At 39.0% G+C, this 17799-nt stretch overlaps 1 protein-coding gene across 1 annotated transcript; it reads left to right on the top strand.

The window, feature by feature from the left end:
- The first annotated feature begins 1163 nt into the window (after positions 1-1163).
- Positions 1164-16587, top strand: ctsk (cathepsin K). The gene is made up of 8 exons (XM_035672807.1): positions 1164-1287; positions 2670-2793; positions 6828-6950; positions 9123-9275; positions 12943-13161; positions 14537-14702; positions 15480-15588; positions 15779-16587. The coding sequence occupies exons 2-8, from the start codon at positions 2671-2673 to the stop codon at positions 15876-15878; spliced, it is 993 nt and encodes a 330-aa protein (XP_035528700.1). The 5' UTR covers positions 1164-1287; position 2670; the 3' UTR covers positions 15879-16587.
- Positions 16588-17799: the final 1212 nt, after the last annotated feature.

Here is a 17799-nt window from a genome sequence, read left to right as displayed (position 1 = left end):
ATAAGGCCAGGTTGAGGTTGCCTTAGCAACAGCCCATTTGCCGTCTCCTCTGAGCCTGCCTGGCTGGAGGGGGAAAAGTTTTATTTTTGTTGTCGTGGCTGCATTAATACAGGTAGCTGCTCAAGTTGGACCAAATTAAATCACCATATCATCCAGTCTTAATACCTTTTAATTTATTTTTATTTGTATTTTTTTTCAAAATGATCCAATCATAGCTAGCTAGCTACCGTAATAACATTTGGTTATGTTTTTTTGTTTTTTTTTTGGTTAGAGCAACAGTCTATGTGTAATGTCTGAGTGAACATTGTACTGCAGAGAAATGCACACTCACTCACTCACATTCCTCCGTGAGGACTAGTTTTTCTGTTTTCTTAATTTCATGCCGTGGCCCTCCCTTTTGGAGCTCCTGCAGAGTTGGTTAGTGCAATCCATTTTGTTGCCCTGCAGTCTGCTATGGCAAGTGCTCTTGCAGTCAGTCCTGCTGAAGCTTACAGAGTGTAAAAGTTGATTTAGGCCTTTGATTTAGACAGAATTGACTGAACGAATGTGTAACAGTGCGAATGTAATCAGGGCATTCCTGCAAAAGGGAGGCTTCTACTCAGTGAACCAACCCTGAATAAATAAAGGATAAAAAAACAATTTTTTTCACAAGGTATGGAAATGTTCCTTTAGCTACAGAAAAGATGGTACAAAAATGTACCATGGTCAAAGGTACAGTTGGACTCTAGGTACGGCTGGAACAACAAAGCATTTGTACCCTTTTAGGTCCATTCCTGTACCTTGATTTCTTAGTGTGTAGAATGATTTAGCATAAACTTGAAAGCAGACTATACTTAAAAGTTCAAACTTTAGGCCTTTTCCTCTTTCATTCCATGTTGATTCTTGTACATTATTGCCAAGAACTAAACACATGTTCATATTTTATAACAGTATGATAAATATTCCAAGTCCAAGATGCCATTTTTATAAAAGATCCCAGAGCTTTTTTTCATTTTTTAGGCCTCAGAATGCAACAGAGCGTTGTGTTCACTGACTGTGAAGTTTTCAGAGGTGCCTGTGAAATCCGACACCTGACATCATCTGGTTTTGGGATGTTTGCTATATGAGTGAAAACAGATGTAATTCCCCTGCCAGGAAAAAAAGAAACTCCTCCCCGACCTAAAGCTCCCAGTGTACTTCCTCAAAATCCAACCGATATAAACTCACACACTGACCTACTTTGACAGTAGAGGAACACGGAGTCAGACCCAGAAAACTTCACCAAACTCTTTGACTTTCGGACTAAAGGTAAAGTTTCAAGTTTACTGATTTCCTGGTACAAAGTTTTACTTTCAGTTTTGTGAATTCCTTCACTTGAACGAGCTTTAGCTTTAGAGTTAGTAGAAATCAGTCTAAAGGGACTAATAGTTTTGCACTAGAGTAACTTGTGTGTAACTGAGCTGAACTGCACTAAAACGATATATAATTCACTTCACTACTTCAGTTTGACTCTTAAGATTTCTTACCTTTGAATTTAAGCTCAGATAAATTCATAAATTTCTTGCCAGCTAAGAAAGTAATTAGTCTTAATAGGATTAGAGAATGATTTTGACCCAGTTGCACCTTCAAAAGTTCTGGAAGTCAGAGCAGCAGCTTTAACTGGGAGCTGAGCAGAGTTAATGCCGCGTACTCATGGAAAAAGACATGATCAAAACATTTAATTTGAAATATTGATGCTTTATGTACAACATGAATTCATTTCTAAAACATAAAGAAACTACCATGAGGGGGATTCTTACAGAGACAGATTAACTGTGATTTGCATAGATCATGAAACCTTGCTATGTAAATCATGGCACCCCCCAGAGGCAAGGACATAGACATAATCAATGTGTGTAGGAAGCAGAAAATGGAAAGCGGTTCACCCTCGAAGTTAAGGCAAACAGTTTGTTTTCTGCTTTTAGTTTAAACTTAACTGGTCAATGGCCTGTACTGGAAACAATGGACTCAAATGCAGATTAGAAGCAGGATGTAGTAAAAGAAGAGAGAAACAGGGTGAAGGTGATGAATGACAGATGGCAGGAAAGCGGAGAGAGGCAGAGGGGGGTGAAAAAGTTCAAGCTGCAGTGAATGTTTCAAGTCTGGTCTTGAAAATGCATTGAGAAAGCGTAGAAAACTTTTTCAAACAGAACAAAAAGTTTGAATCTTTGGGCTATCGGGTGGCTGGTACTTATATGATTGTATGAAGCTGATATACATTTAATTTCTCACTTCAAATTTTATCCTGCTCGTGGCCAAAAAAAGCAGAAAGTCTATGAACATAAGCTCAGTAAATTCCTTTGGAAACAGCTCAAGCAGTTGTTTGTTTTATGCCACTGACTGCTGGACAGGATGCAGGTTTTCCCTCCAAAGTTAGGTGTTGGAAGGTTTCCCTGGAAATATAAACTAACATGCTCCTTGTCCTCGATGGCACACGAGTGCAACTCAGTGATTGAAACCATCATGTGACAGAAAACCATACAAACTGATGCTTTATCTTATATGCTTTTATTCATTGGAGAATTGACTTTAACGTCACTGAAAAAGAATTCCAGCTGATACTCAACTTGTAGTAAAAGCCTTATTGTATGTGTATTTAAGCCCTGATTTGGTGCATATAAAACATTAGGTTTTGTATGTTGTTCTCTTAGGATGTTGCAGTTTGTCTGCGTGTTGCTGCTGGCAGCTTCAGCTCTGGGCCACCTTGATGAAGCATCTCTGGATGCCCAGTGGGAACAGTGGAAGATCACACACAGGAAAGAATATAATGGCCTGGTAAGTGTCAGCTATGTGTTCAAAAATGTATAGCAGTTTTTAGTACATAGTCCTCTACCATGTGAACGTGTTAAGTAGTAGATTTGAAGACATTATCTAGATTTAAAAACTGATTTTCCAAGGGTGACAGGAGAGGTACTTCCACAGCCTTAGGACCAGTCAAGTAAGGCCCATAAGAGTTTATCTGAAACCAACAATATATGTGATGGCATTTTGTATGAGGAATTGTATTTATTTTACACAACAAGTTGAACTAGTGGGTCAGGGTTAATACACACACCTCAGCAATTTAAAAATAAAATAGCAATTTTGCATATAATGTGTTGCAACTGATTCTGGGAATTTGCTGATTGTCCATTTTTGCTGGATTTTTCGAATATGAAGTTTTGTTTGTTGTTGTTGTTGCCAAACACCCCTATTCCCCTATACTATCTGAAACCACCATGATTCCAATTCTTAAAACTTACTTTTCTGTAACAGCAATGCTGCTTTCTGGGGAAGATGATGAAATCAAAAAACATACTGATTTATAAGCTACATAATTCAATGAATCTGTGTACTTTCATGGTGAAGCTTCATATTTTATTGACAGACCACAGTCCACATCTAAACCCATGATGGGATTTGTACAAACCAAATTGTTCTTTAAAGAAATGTACCATAAAAGTTTATAAATCCTGACATACTAATCTGACTTCGTATGCAAATTAGCCAGAACTGCTGAGTTAAAAAGCTCTCTGTTTTGCAGAAGTTCAGTCAAAAGTGAGGAGACAGAAATAGGGAACAGTAGAGTGACAGAGGGAAAAGTCAGAATGGCATTAATGGTAATGGATGTCAAATGTTCATTATAGCTGGAGTTTTAGTTGTTAGAATGAGTGCACCACACTGGGTTTACTGAGCAGTCTCCTTTTTCAATGCCGACTTTCAAAGTCTTTCATCAGAACATTTATCTTGAAAGAGTGTCAGTGACTTTAACCCCTTATCTGTGTCTGTGTTTAGATGTGCATTTGTCTCTTCTTTACCTCTGTCTCCTTCTTCCTTTAGGCTGTTTATATTCCCTTTTCTCTCTCTTTGTACTTCAGTAAATTGCTCAACATGTGGACATCTTTGGGTTTGACTCACTGTCAGTCTACAGCTGACTTAATTTAACGGCCAGTCAGTTCAGTGTTAGTCTCCACTCTCTTAGCTGGCCGGATTCTACTGTCGCCAGTCTGGTGGATATTTATTCGGGGGAATGCAGCTATGTTGAGAGAACATTAAACAGAGCAGATGTCTAGAAGTTCTGAGTAACTCGAGGCCAATGCCAGATCTCAATTTGGCAGGCTTTATTGTGTTGTTTTGCTAACATCCAGTGTTGTATGTTAGTCGTTTGTGTGGGATCTTATCAAAATTGTTAAAATAGTGCATTATTCTTTTTTCAAAGAAAATGAGATGTATTATTTCTTGTTGACTGTAACATCAGCAAGATAAAACCAGCAAACAGACAGGACAGTGGATGAGAGTTACCAGACCTTAATGATTTGTGAATATTGTTATGTTATGTTATATTGTTGTTGATGCTGCCAGTCCAAGTCAAGTACTGCAAAGGCAAGGGGTTACAAATTAACAAAATTTGCTTTGGGCATATTTGTCTTTGTTCATGTTATTGCTCAGTTGGTAGAGAGGAATCTTTGGTAGACATTTTTTTTGGTAGACATTGTTTTTCGCCAAAGCCCCTTTTCCCTCCAAGCAGGACCATAATCTTTCTCTAATCTTAACTAAGTTCTGTGCATGCCTAAACATAACCATAAAATGTCTGATAATGCTTTAGTTGCTATGAGGGCTGACAATTGTATCGCAAGAGCAAAGATTGCAGTAAAAATAAAAAATAAAATATTAGTATATAAACATAAGTGAGTATAAAGGTAACTTAATATAATAATAATAGTACTTAATAGCTAACATTAAATATATATACCATGTTACACATATTCACTGTCAATTGTCCTACAGGTCCTCATACCTAAACTACTATTGGTTAATTAATGACTCACAAAATTACCTATATGAGTGTTGGAGAGCGCTAGTGATGGCCAGTACCTACTGGACCTTCTTCGTCACACTGTGAAACGGTTACAGTTTGGTTCGGTGGCACCAAAAGTCAACGTTAATGTGTGACATAAGTTAAGTATGTTAACATAAGTTCAAGTCAATGTTGACTTTTGGTTTTACATGGGGGCATCCACAGCGGTCTCCTGGGGGAAAGTCTCGGTGTGTTTGACCCATCCATCCACCATAACTTCCACCCAGTGAAAAGTAAATCTGGGTTGTATGGGTTGCTTCCACAAACGACCTACACAGCCGTACCTAACATCATCTGTCTCGCTGTAAATCTTTAATAGATATGTTAAAACATATCATCATGTTTTTCTTTTACCAGACATACAATAGGCTCTGTACTTTGAATGCTGCTGGAAACAATTTGGACTGGAAAATCCCGAAATGTGAGGCCGGCACTGGTTGCTCCACTTCCATGTTTTGGCCCGGAGAAACTAGACAGATGGAGTTATAGAACAGAGAATCAAAAGTAAAGCAGGACATGCACAATGAGAATTTACAGTGACTTAATCTTTCTCATTCTAAGCCAGTAATTCAGAAAAGTTAATTTCCAAAAGGCTGTAGACCTACTTTTACCAAACTTATTTATTAACTTTGATTCAGGAGGTCCTATTAGGGCTTCACCTGTATACACATGGACAAAATGTTTCACCCTTGCTCAATGCTTTAGTTTTTAGTTGAGGTTGACTTAACCCATTAGTTTTGATACTGAACTGTAGCAGGTGTCAAAAAACAGTGGAAACTCCTTTCACCTTTCACTCTGTACTTTACCCTCATTTTTCAGTTTCTCTGTCGCTAAAATTCCTATTTTGCTCAGGTTCCTGGCTGTGAAGAAGGAAGGAAATGTAGTTTAGTTGGTGTTAAACCACGAATGTACTTCCTGAGCGCTCAGTGAGCATATGTTATCCCTCCACTCTTCACCTCCGGCTAGAGGTCACCACTTCCACAGCTGTGGAGTGTATTTGTTTGTGTCTCTGTGTGTATACTGTAGATACATGTGTGCAGTTTATCTACAGTGCTGCATGTGCCTGGGTTAATAAATAGTATGTGAGCCTGTGCACTTTATGTTGCTTTTATCTGTGTCTGTACATGCATGTATTTATTTAAATGTGTTCATATGATCATTAGTTGTGTGTTATATATACATTCATGTGTAGTCAGCAAAAAAGAGTGCTGCTCTCTCTCTTTCCCATGGTGATTTAATCAGTATTCCTCCAACAGTTCCTCTAATTCAACCTTCCTTGAACTGACATCAATGTAATAGAATCAAAGTCTCCTTGCATCATTTGCATTTTCCATTACTGGAATGGATATCAAGATAAAATGATTATACTTATGCTAATGGTTGTTAAGACCACGAATACTAAGTAGAGCATGGATGTTTTGTAGGTAACTAACCAAACACTTGGCTGTATCTTATTCCCATATTGTGACGGACATCAACAGCGTGCTTATTAATGAAAGTCAGTCTCTTTCTTAGCACATAATACACATACTGCTGATGAGATGCAAATACTCTAAAAATAAAGGTTAAAGCAATATTCTAGCACAAATTACAGCTTCATTGGATAGTTGCTATATTAGCAGTAGTAAGGAGCATTGCTTGGTGAACGTGCACTGGTTTAATTGTGCTAATTAATGAAATGGGGCTGTAACACAGACAAGCTTCCTTTCCTTTCTAATTAAAACGTAAATTTGACCTATTTGCCCAGATTCATTTCTTTGAGCTGTCAGGTGTTAATGCAGAAAGGAAGGAAGGGAGGCAAAAGTTAAGAGTGAAATATAGGTGATAGCCGAATCTGTGTATCTTATGACCTCCTTATGAAGCCCATCAGCGTCTGGTTAAAATAATTGGCTTGTTCCTCCAAAGGTCATTTCTAGACTGTAAGAGACTTAATATTTTGACTCAAATTGACACATGCACTCGTTTGTCTCAGGATGAAGAAGGGATTCGCAGGGCCGTCTGGGAAAAGAACATGCGTATGATTGAGGCCCACAACCAGGAGGCAGCACTGGGCATGCACTCCTACGAGATGGGGATGAACCACCTGGGTGACATGGTGAGTCTGAAGCGGTCCTGCGTGCTCAAAGCCACATTTCTACTGTCATATCTCATCCTATGTAATGCCAGACTCCATAATATCAGCCCCAACATGCAATCATTCTTCTGCTTTATATTAACATTGTGTACAACGTGGCCTCTGATGTTTCAGATTCCGTTGTTGACATTTCTGCTCTCAGAAGGCTGTGATTGGTTGATGGATAGTCTGACGTGTTTCTCACCATCATCATAATGCCACTACAATCACATAAACTGGCACAGTGACAATCTTAAAAGACATAAAAGTCATGTAGCATGATTACATATGGCACACCAGTTTCGACTTAATCGCCAAATACCAGTCAAGTCACTAATTTATCGTTTTTTCTCCATCATATCACTGGCTCTGCCCAACTGTAAAAATGTACCAACTGTCACACCATTATATAGCTTGTTTGCCATTCATATGCCTGAGGATCTAATATTGAATCACACATTCAGGTTTTACAGATTAGAAAAACAATCGAACTATTATCATTATCATTATTAATTAATTCGTTGATAATTTCCTCCAATTAACTATCATAAAACAGTGTAAAATGACTGAATGAATTATAATTTCCAACAGCCCAAGATGTTTTATCTGACCAACAGTCCATTACCCAAAGAGATTCAGTTTACTACCATGTATGACAAGATAAGATGTTCCTTTATTGATCCCCCGCAAGAGAAAGTCAAAGTCAATTCAACTTAAGACATTGAAAAGGATCAAATCCTCACTTTTGAAAAAGCTGGAACCAGCAAATGTTTTGCATTTTTACATAAAGAATGACAAAAAACTAGTTGCCAATTTATTTTCTGTCAGTCGACTAACTGTTGCAGCTCTACCACTGGGTCACTTTCATCTACAGTCTGAACAGCCTCGCTGTGCAGCCAGAGCACAAGTTGAGATACAACTGCCATTAGCAGCTGTAGCAAGTGATAATTGATCTGTCTACTAAGGGCATTCATTTGTGAAAATCCAGTTTCATTTTTCCACCAGTGTCTCACATTATGTACAAGAAACAGGGAATTCAGGGATGTATGAAGTAAAACCCGTTGAAAACCAGCTCCTTAGCGTCAGAGAGTCATATATCCGCTCCTGTCATCTGCTTTTTGCTTCGCTCATGAAGGCTGCAGCTCATTGAGATGAAACAAAAGGGGGGTTGTGTCCTTAAATCAACTGTACTCAATGACATGTATGTCAGAGTGGGTCATGACTGATGTTTGTTTTTCCATCAAGATGCCGGCTGTAACAAGCTGTGTATCAAAAATGGGTGGAAAGCAAAGTGCATAAAATATGGCATGCCAGTGCTTGTGCTCATCTATTAGTGACAGGAACGTGTATACGCATCCGAATTCTGGATAAATAGCCAATTTTGTGTTTATGTAGGAACAGAAAACAAGAACAGAAAATGAAGGATGTGTTTCCATTTTCATTTTGACTGGAAGCACTTAAGTGCAATGAAAAAAATTAACAGATGGTCTGTATTCCTTCAGTTAATGATCTTCCTGCTTACAGACTTAGCTGTAATGAAAGCACTGGGGAATTCTTATAATAATAAATGGCACTTTTTATCTAAAATAATGCTATAACCAGCAGTTTCATTGTGACAGCCAGCAAACAGCACGGGAGTCCCTAATTTAAATTAAATTTCTTCATGCTCCTCATCTGCTTCTCCTTTTATGGCATTGTTTTGTAAATTGTGCAGCTTTTTTATGTGTGTGTTCATGCCCCTTCTGCTGTCACTTTTTGACATTTGTACAGTGCAAAAACATGACATTTCACTTTGGTGTAAACTGTGTTAAACCCATCTCTTCATGAAATACTTTTCATCCTCCGTCACCCTGCTGAATAAAATCCTCCCTTTGCCATATCTTCTTTTGCTTGTTCTTGTCTTAAGTCTAAAAATAAATCCTCTGTGCCTTTTCTTCTCCTGTTCCTGTCCCTCTACAGTCCTATCTCTCGAGATTATTCCAGCAACTGAGGAAAGTTTCAGACAATCTATTGTCAGAGTGGCACAACCTGTAACCCCTAACTTATGCACTCTTTGTTTCTTGTTTTTGACCCAGAAACTCAGCCTGCCATTGAGCTTCATAAACAGCCCTAGAACCTAAAACTGAAATGTTAACCGTGTCTCTGTTCACGCAGACGTCAGAGGAAGTGTCCGAGAAGATGACTGGCCTGCAGCTCCCGATTAACCACCAGCGCAGATTCAACATGGCTCTGAACGACAGCGTGACCAGGCTTCCAAAATATCTTGACTACCGTAAGAAGGGCATGGTGACTCCAGTGAAGAACCAGGTCAGAGATTATCTAGTTCACATCTCACCCTTAGTGTATTTAGTACAAACTGCATAACAATGTACGCTGATTCATCTTATTATGTATGCAGTCCGTGAGAGTCAGACCAACCACTTGGTCCTCGTCCTCAAAGCCTCTCTTGTAAAACCAAAACATTACATCACTTCCGATAGAGGATAAATCTCGTCTCTCTGTTGCTATAAGGCCTTTTTCACAGCAGGTATTTTGACTTATCAGGAAAAGCACTGTTGTGACAGTGTTTCCGTTCTGTTAAAGTGACCCACTAAGCCGTGACACTGAACCAGTATGAACAAGACCCTGGAGCTGAAGTAGCTAAATAGAATTCAGACATCATTCATTTCTCTATTTACACCTGTGCTTTTCCTACTGTGACATGTCAAAATGTCTTCCATAAGAAAGGCTTGTCCAAGTTTGTTTTCGACAGAGGAGCGGGCTTGTCGTTGCCTTAGAGGGCAGAAATTAGTCCATTCCGGCTTGGTGTGCCTGAATGAGGTGAAGAAAATTTTCCCTACTCGAAACTGTACTTGGACAAGAGACAGTGAGATAGTAAAAAGTGAGATTAATGCTTTATTGGAGGTGGTTCATATGTTTCGGTTCTACAAAAGACAACAAGGATAAAGACAAACTCGTTGGTTTTGGTGAATGCAGGGCTGGTTAACTTGCCTCTGAAGAGTTTTTTACTGGTACGGTCTCAGTTAATGGGAGAAATAGGTGAGCCACAATAGTCGAAGAAGGCTCTTGGATGAGCAGGTAAACAGTGACAGTGCAAATTGTAGGTAAACCATCAGTAAAAAAATATGTCAAAAACAGTTTGACACAGCAGAGACATGAGATGTATGAAGCAACGCTTATTTATGGGGAAGTGGAAGAACTGGTTTGTATTTTTTGAGCTTTCATTTCCTGTCTGTAGTGTTCTGTGTAACCAGAATATGAGATAGTAGTTGTGTTGTATTTAGGCATGTGTGATGTTTGTTTGAGGGTTTGGGGAAAACAGAGAAAAAGTTCCCAAGGCTGTTTTCGGGTAAACTGTTGAGAGGCAAACACATAGATTTCTGCGGGGAAATGTGACTGATGCAGTCAAAAATAATGACATCAGCTGGGAACATATAAAGAAAGTATAAAATAACATGAAGATCTGGAAATATTCAATTAGAAATGTGAACATTATTTAAATGATCAGCAGATCAGTGTGGGAAAATATGAAAAGAAGTATTTACAATTATGAAAGAATTGTGAATATGTTCATTTATTTATTTTTTACATAAACCTTGTTTTTTCAGCCTTTTGGGTCTCATATAATCCTCACATACTAGTAATTAATAATAGTAATTGGAACATGTCCTGGAGACACAAAACATCCCCCAACGTGTGCCAGCAGTGGCCTTCTCCAAAGAGCAGCAGCACCTCAAAAAGGCTGAATGTCGTTCATTATGTGGTAAATATTTTCTCTTTTTGCCACGGAAAAAAGGCTTTCAGAAAATAGCTGAAAACAGCCTCCATTTCTACTCATTTTCAACCTTGTTTCCGTGCTGCAATAAAGTAAAGGAAGCGAACAATCCCAGTGGAGTACAATCACGTAAGCAGCCGGAGGAAACAGCCAGTTCTCACCGCTAATGGACTTTGAAAACAAAAGAAAGGGTTTGATTATTAAATGTAATTAGTCATTATGAGTGGATGGGACAGCCGGGCCTTATTTATGTAAACAAGGGTTGAGCAGAACAGGAAGTTGAAATATGGCTTACATCTGTGCTTTGTGCCAGCAGGCAGATTAGCAGCAGAATGATTTCATGTTATCTAATATCAGAGCTGATGCTGAAGACCTGGAGGCTCAGCCGCAATCATACGTAGACTACAATGCAATTTTTCATTTGCTGTTTAGTTTTACTAAATATAGAATATTTTATTGACACTGAAGTTTGTTTGTTTGTGTTTCTGGCAAACAAAAACAGGTTCTCTTTTCTTTTTCTGAGATGCAAACACATTATTTTCTACATTCACAGTTCAGAAATTCATTGTTTCATTTACTTTGGCCTAATTAGCTAGTTTTAGAAGTAGTCAGGAGATATTTAAGCTCAGTTTTTATTTTTGTTATAATGATGTGCTTTAAAATGTTTTGTTTTAGTATCCAGTGTAAATGATTAAACCATTTACTGTATGTAATAATATAATAGTCATAATATTTCAGAAGAATTGGTGTTTCAATGTTTTGGTGAATATAAAAATATCTTTCCATTTATTTTCTTATAATAGTTATCTTTCATGATCTTTTTGCTCTGCACACATGAAAACTCCAAACATTTGAAAAATATGAATTTCAGATGGTTATAAAAGTAGACAGGAAACAATTTAAACATGATTTTTATTTCCATTTCCAGTAATAATACCAATAGTTCCTGTAAATGCAGCCAGTTTATGTGGAGGACGGTGCTTCCTGGTGGCTGAAAATCAAACTGCAGCTTTAAACAGGATTTATCGAGCTGCTCCCTGGCTTCCTGTTGTTCATGAATTATTCAGCAGACTGACTGCACTCTCTGCATACTAACAACCCTGCTCCTTCCTCCCCAGCTCCTTTTATGATGACTGAATAGCATTTTGATGTTGTGTTTGTTTGAGGCCAATTTCTGTTATACCAGAGCTCAAAGCCACACTGGGAACATCCTCCAGTGCACTGCTGTGATTACACATTTACAGAGTTTTTAATTGGAGCAACTCACAGCAGAATGTCAGAGTGTTTTCCTTCAGGAGGAGCAGAGCAGAGGTGTTCAAAGCCGTGTAACAGTTTATAGTCAAACAATGACTCTAATGGAGCTTTACTATAACACCATAACAGCGGCTGTGTTCTCAAGCACAGACCAGGGATCGAGGTCTTTAAAGAAAAACACATCAACATTTAACATTTGAAACTCAAATAGCTGCTTTTAACAAGGCCTGAAATAATGGTTTGGGCCACACTGTTAATATGTGGGATGTATCAGTCCAACCATTTCTCAGTGTGTGTGCTCCTTCTCCTCCCAGCATGCACCACTCAAACTGCCTGTATTAGAAACAGCGACATTGTTTGATTTGACAAACTGAACTGTCTTTTGAATCAAAGTTGTTAAAGTCTGCCCTCCAGTGGACAGGAAGGAGAAGACACAACTAAAGTGCTTTTTTGTTTTTATGTCTCTAATTATCTGAAAAATGCCCAAGGTGTTGTCTTCAGATGCCTGTTTTGACTTACAAACAATTAAAAGCCCAAATATATTCAGTTTACTATCACATGAGAAAAAGAAAAGCACCTAATCATCACATTTGGGTACCCGGAGCTACAATTAAACAATAAATTGATTATCAAAATAGTTGCTTATTCATTTACTGTTAAACCATTACTTTTAATTAATTCTTTCAGCTCTAATCCAAACCCACCGAGTCCTTTTGGCTGACTTGATTTTCTTTTTGGTCATACCTCCATTTTCCTATCATTTAGATAAATGCACAACTGGATGGAAATATACATACTCTTATATACCCTCTAACCAACCAACTCAAAACTCCATAGTTTTTTATGCATTTCTGTTCATTATTTCTCTCTTACTGTATGCTTACTGTAGCCTGTTATATGATGAAACTGAAACAACTCACTCTCCTGTCTTTTGTTCACTAACAGGGTTCCTGTGGCTCTTGTTGGGCCTTCAGCTCTGCTGGGGCCCTCGAGGGTCTGTTGGCCAAGACGACGGGTAAGCTGCTGGACCTCAGTCCCCAGAACCTGGTGGACTGCGTCACAGAGAACGACGGCTGCGGAGGGGGATACATGACCAACGCCTTCAAGTACGTGGCAAACAACGGAGGTATCGACTCCGAAGAGTCCTACCCATACGTCGGAGAGGTAAGAAAGCCTCAATGCCATGTGAAATTAACTAAGAAATATAATAATAATCTTAGACTTTTTCTTGGGTCAAAATTCTTTATCTTATAAACTCTCATGTGTCCTGAGACTGAGGTAAAGCATCTGACTTTCCTATCATGTGATCCCTTGCTGTTTGTGGTGCGACATCCTGTTCTGTGGCCACAAACTAGAAGCAGTCTCTTACCCAGCCAGGGGTTTACAAAGTCTGACACTGTGGGCCTCCCCTTAGAAGACATTCAGACAGTTGCACCCCAAAATAACCCTGTCTATGATAATGACCAAAACATATTGCTATATTGATCATTCAAAATGAAAAAGAGCTGTTCTGTTATGAGACTAATTCATACTGTTGTTGACTCACCTGGTGCAGCATGTGCTCCAAGTACTAAGGCTGAGTCCTGAGTCCGGCCTGGGTTCAATTCCAACCTGCTGCCATTTTCTGCATGTCATCCCTCCTCTATAAGCCCCCACTTTCCTGGCACTATCAAATAAAGGCAACAAAAGCACAAAATACTCTTTAAAAGGAAAAATAATAAGCCACAGAAAAGTGTTACTATTTAAATGTCATATAGGAGAAATAACTTTACAAATCCCTAGCTGCTGGCTCCGGCTTCATATTGAAAGTACAAGCACGAGGGTGATATTGATAATGGTACTAAATACTCAGCAGTCTCACAAAAAAAATCTAAATGACAACAGCTTCCAGAAATCGTCTGTTTCCCACAACAGAACTGCAGACAGACTGAAACCAAAGTGGTCAGGGGTTCCTCACTTGGCTGTCAGGGTGTCACACTTGGTACAGTCACATGTTTCAATGCACAAAAAAAAGTTATTCTCTTTATTCAGCAAATATGTAACAATGACTTAGCAGAAATGACAATGTAGAAACTCTCCCACTGTGTTACAAAGCAAACTGTTTCCTCTTTAGTGATCTATTGGTGCTAGAAGGAAGTACAACTGGTTATTAATGATTAAAGAATGCAGTCATCCCATTGTTTGCATAATCGGAATGTACAGTGGCTTTGATAAGACATGTCACGTGAACTGTAGAGTGCAAGCAAAGTCACAAGGCTGCGTGCACAGGGCTGCAACTTCCATTATCGATTTAACCAACTTTCCTTTGGTTCGTTTGGTGAAAATTCACATTACGATTTCCCAGACCCTAATGTGACGTCATCAGATGTCTTGCAGCAAATTTTCACATTTAAGAACCTGGAACCATAAAATGTTTGCCATTCTTGTTTGAAAAATGACTGAAAAAAAACATACAAACTGCTTTTTTCAGCTCAAATTGACTACAGAAATCTGAAACAAACATTTTTTGCATTTTTCTCCTCCGTTGTCTCGTGTGCAGGACCAGCCATGCCGCTACAATTCATCAGGCATGGCAGCAGAGTGCAAAAACTACATGGAGGTCCCAGTGGGCGATGAGCACAAGCTGGCTATTGCACTGTTTAAACAGGGTCCTGTATCTGTGGGCATCGACGCCACGCTGAGCACCTTCCAGTTCTACACCAAAGGTCAGTGAACAACACAGACGTAACACTAAATGTACTTATTTATCCTTAATTAGCCCTTTAACAGTGTATATGTTTAAATCACTCCCCTTTCTAATGACCTTTCTGATACAAATCATTATGCGGAGGCTTGAAACTTGAAAAATTCAATCAGCTTAACTTTTCCTGTCAAAGTAGTGTTATTTTCGCATTGTAATGCAGTTTATAGGCTCTGACATTTAATATTTCACGAGGGTCTGTTGAACTACAACAAACCAAATACAAAATAGTTCACAAATGCAAAGTTTTATTGCAGTCAACTCTAAAATATTGAATGTTGAAGAATCCAGGGATCCTAGGATTAAAGCAACTTGGGGCTAATTTAGATTCTACAAATTAAAAATACTAAGTATTTTACATGCTGATTTCAGTATTTTTAGACTCAATATTTTTAAAACTATAATCCTTAAGTTTTCAGTGGTTGATTTGGTGACACAAGTGTGCATCCTGACGCCTGTGGCTCTTTATCTAGCACGTCACTGTGGTTGCTTCATCTTGTTTCAGCAATCACGGTTAGCGCTTACCACTGTGACACTTGGACTGGATGTTATATTAGGAGCAACTTAATACAGTTCTGACACTGTGTAAAGACAGCAAACAGTACACAGTGAGCCTGATACCAATGAGATAAAATTGTGCCAGAATACATGCATGTATTGTTCCCCTGTGAATCTGGTAATCTGAAGCCAGTGCAGGAATGGTGGACTCCTCACTCACTCTTCCTCTCTGTCATGTGCCCAGGTGTTTACTACGACAGCAACTGTAACAAAGACGACATCAATCACGCCGTGCTGGCAGTGGGCTTTGGAGTGAGCGCCAAGGGGAAGAAGTACTGGATTGTCAAGAACAGGTGGGTCACATCACCTGTCTGAACGGCATCAGGTGGCTCATAGGGGCCTCATGATGGTCTAGCGTTGATTTGATATCTTCTGTCGGCCATGTTGGTGACAAACTGATGAGCTGAAATGCCGTTTGACTCCTGGCGATGCTCAACGACCCTAATGCCTCTTTCTTTCCACCTCTGTCGTCATCTCCAACAGCTGGGGCGAGAGCTGGGGCAAAGAAGGCTACATCCTGATGGCACGTAACCGTGGCAACCTCTGCGGCATCGCCAACCTCGCCAGCTACCCCGTCATGTGAAGAGACAAGTGTTGAGCTCAGAGGAAGACGAGGGAGGGCGAAGGGGCTTTGCTTAGACTACTACACACAGAAAACCACTACAAGATATAACAGAATATTCTATTCAAACAGCAAACATATTTTTCAGTAACCATAACATAAAAATAAATTCAAATAGGACTAATTGCCTTTAGGAGTGAACCTCTTCCAGTGACAAAACGGGTTAAATGTTGCAGAGTCTGATGGATCTCCTTAAAAATGTCTGACGAGGATGTTTGGGTATCTTGAGTTATATGAAGCACTTTGAAATCTTTTTTAGTTTCATCTCCAAACCAGCCGACCTCCACTGTGGTCTGCTCCATAAAGAAACACATACAGTTTTCGTACCTCCAGGGCACAGTGCAAGTAACGCTAACCCAAAGTTCAGGTTGGTTAAACCCACCAGGGCCAACCAACATTTCACAGTATTTTACAGGTAGTTGGTGATAGTTTTAGTCCCTAGCTTTAATTTTTTTAATACAATTTGTGTGAAAATTTTGTGTGATGGGAAACATTGCTGGGCAATGTTGTAGATGCAGATGTCAGTTTCTTTAAAATCGTAAATCAATGTTTCTCTTGATCATGTCTACTTTTGTTGTTGTTGTTCTGTTCAGCACTTTTCAAACTGATGATCAAACTGTAAACTGATGTTTTCTATGTAATTGAATAAAGATTTCATTTTGAAGTTAAATGCATGATTTGGATTCTTCATACTAATCCGTAGAAACAGCAGGAAAAGATCCATGCTATCAAGTTTAACGACGAGTGGGCACACAACATTTTGGTATGAAGTCATCTTTAGAAATACTGTGGCGAATCTGATAAACAGAAACTTTATACTTGAATGGTTTGATGTTACTATCAGACCAATTCAGAGCTTTGATATCCCTTGAGGGAAAATGTGACTGACAGTAGAGGGCAAAAACACAAACACAACACACACACCACTGCTTGTAGCTACTGGCGCAGCAGATACGCTTAAAAAGACGAGACAGTGGATAAAGCAACATCGTTCAAACTCGGTTACTATGGATCATGGCTATAACTTATGTGTCTTCTGTTCTGTGACAACAGGAGTCACTGGCTTTAGCAGTAGTACTCCTTTGGCAGTAGTAGAGACAATGATCTGATGGCGAGGTGATGAACTAATGGCTTGTCAGGCTGAGATAGGAACTGGTTGATGGTGAGCAGGTAAACACACTGACCAACAGGGGACACAACAGGACACAAGGGGCCCATACTGAGGCACGGCTGTGGCTGTGACAAATACAGAAATGATTACAGACTCCTGGGCAATGTCTTCTATGTCTTGGTACCATACGGTAGCTACAGTCGCATGATGTCATTCTGTCATATCAAAGACTAATAATTAATAATAAACTTTATTTATACAAAAAAAGTTACAGTGTAAAAAGTGCTTTACAGGGCTGAAACCAAGATTTAAAACATTTCAGGAGGGAAAGAGGCAAATAAAATCAGACAATTAAAATGATACAGACGTGAAGTGGAATAAAAGACCCCCAACAGTAAAGACAGATGTATTGTGTAAGTATGTGGTACAAAGCATACAGTATGAATTCAATCCTACACACAGTTCGCATGTCAGGGCCCACAACCAGATAATACAGAGAATGTTCATATTCACAGCACTTTATTGAATTGTTTATTATTGATTTATGTTCCTCTTAAGACTTTATCCATCCGTCCATCCAACACTTCAGTCCACAGACTTCAACAACATCTGGCAGACTGCCATAAAACACAATGACCTCTCCTGACCTTTCATCCAGCGCTCCCCAGACACTGAATCCTAACATTTTTAGTAACCTCTCTGACCTTCCCGATTACAGCAACATCATAAATAAAATGTAGTGTCTTAGTGTTTTAAGATGTTTTTATGTTG

Source organism: Morone saxatilis, unplaced genomic scaffold (assembly GCF_004916995.1).
Source record: "Morone saxatilis isolate NCDOM2014 unplaced genomic scaffold, NCSU_SB_2.0 Contig24, whole genome shotgun sequence".
NCBI lineage: Eukaryota > Metazoa > Chordata > Actinopteri > Moronidae > Morone > Morone saxatilis.
This window is presented reverse-complemented; position numbering and strand designations above follow the sequence as displayed.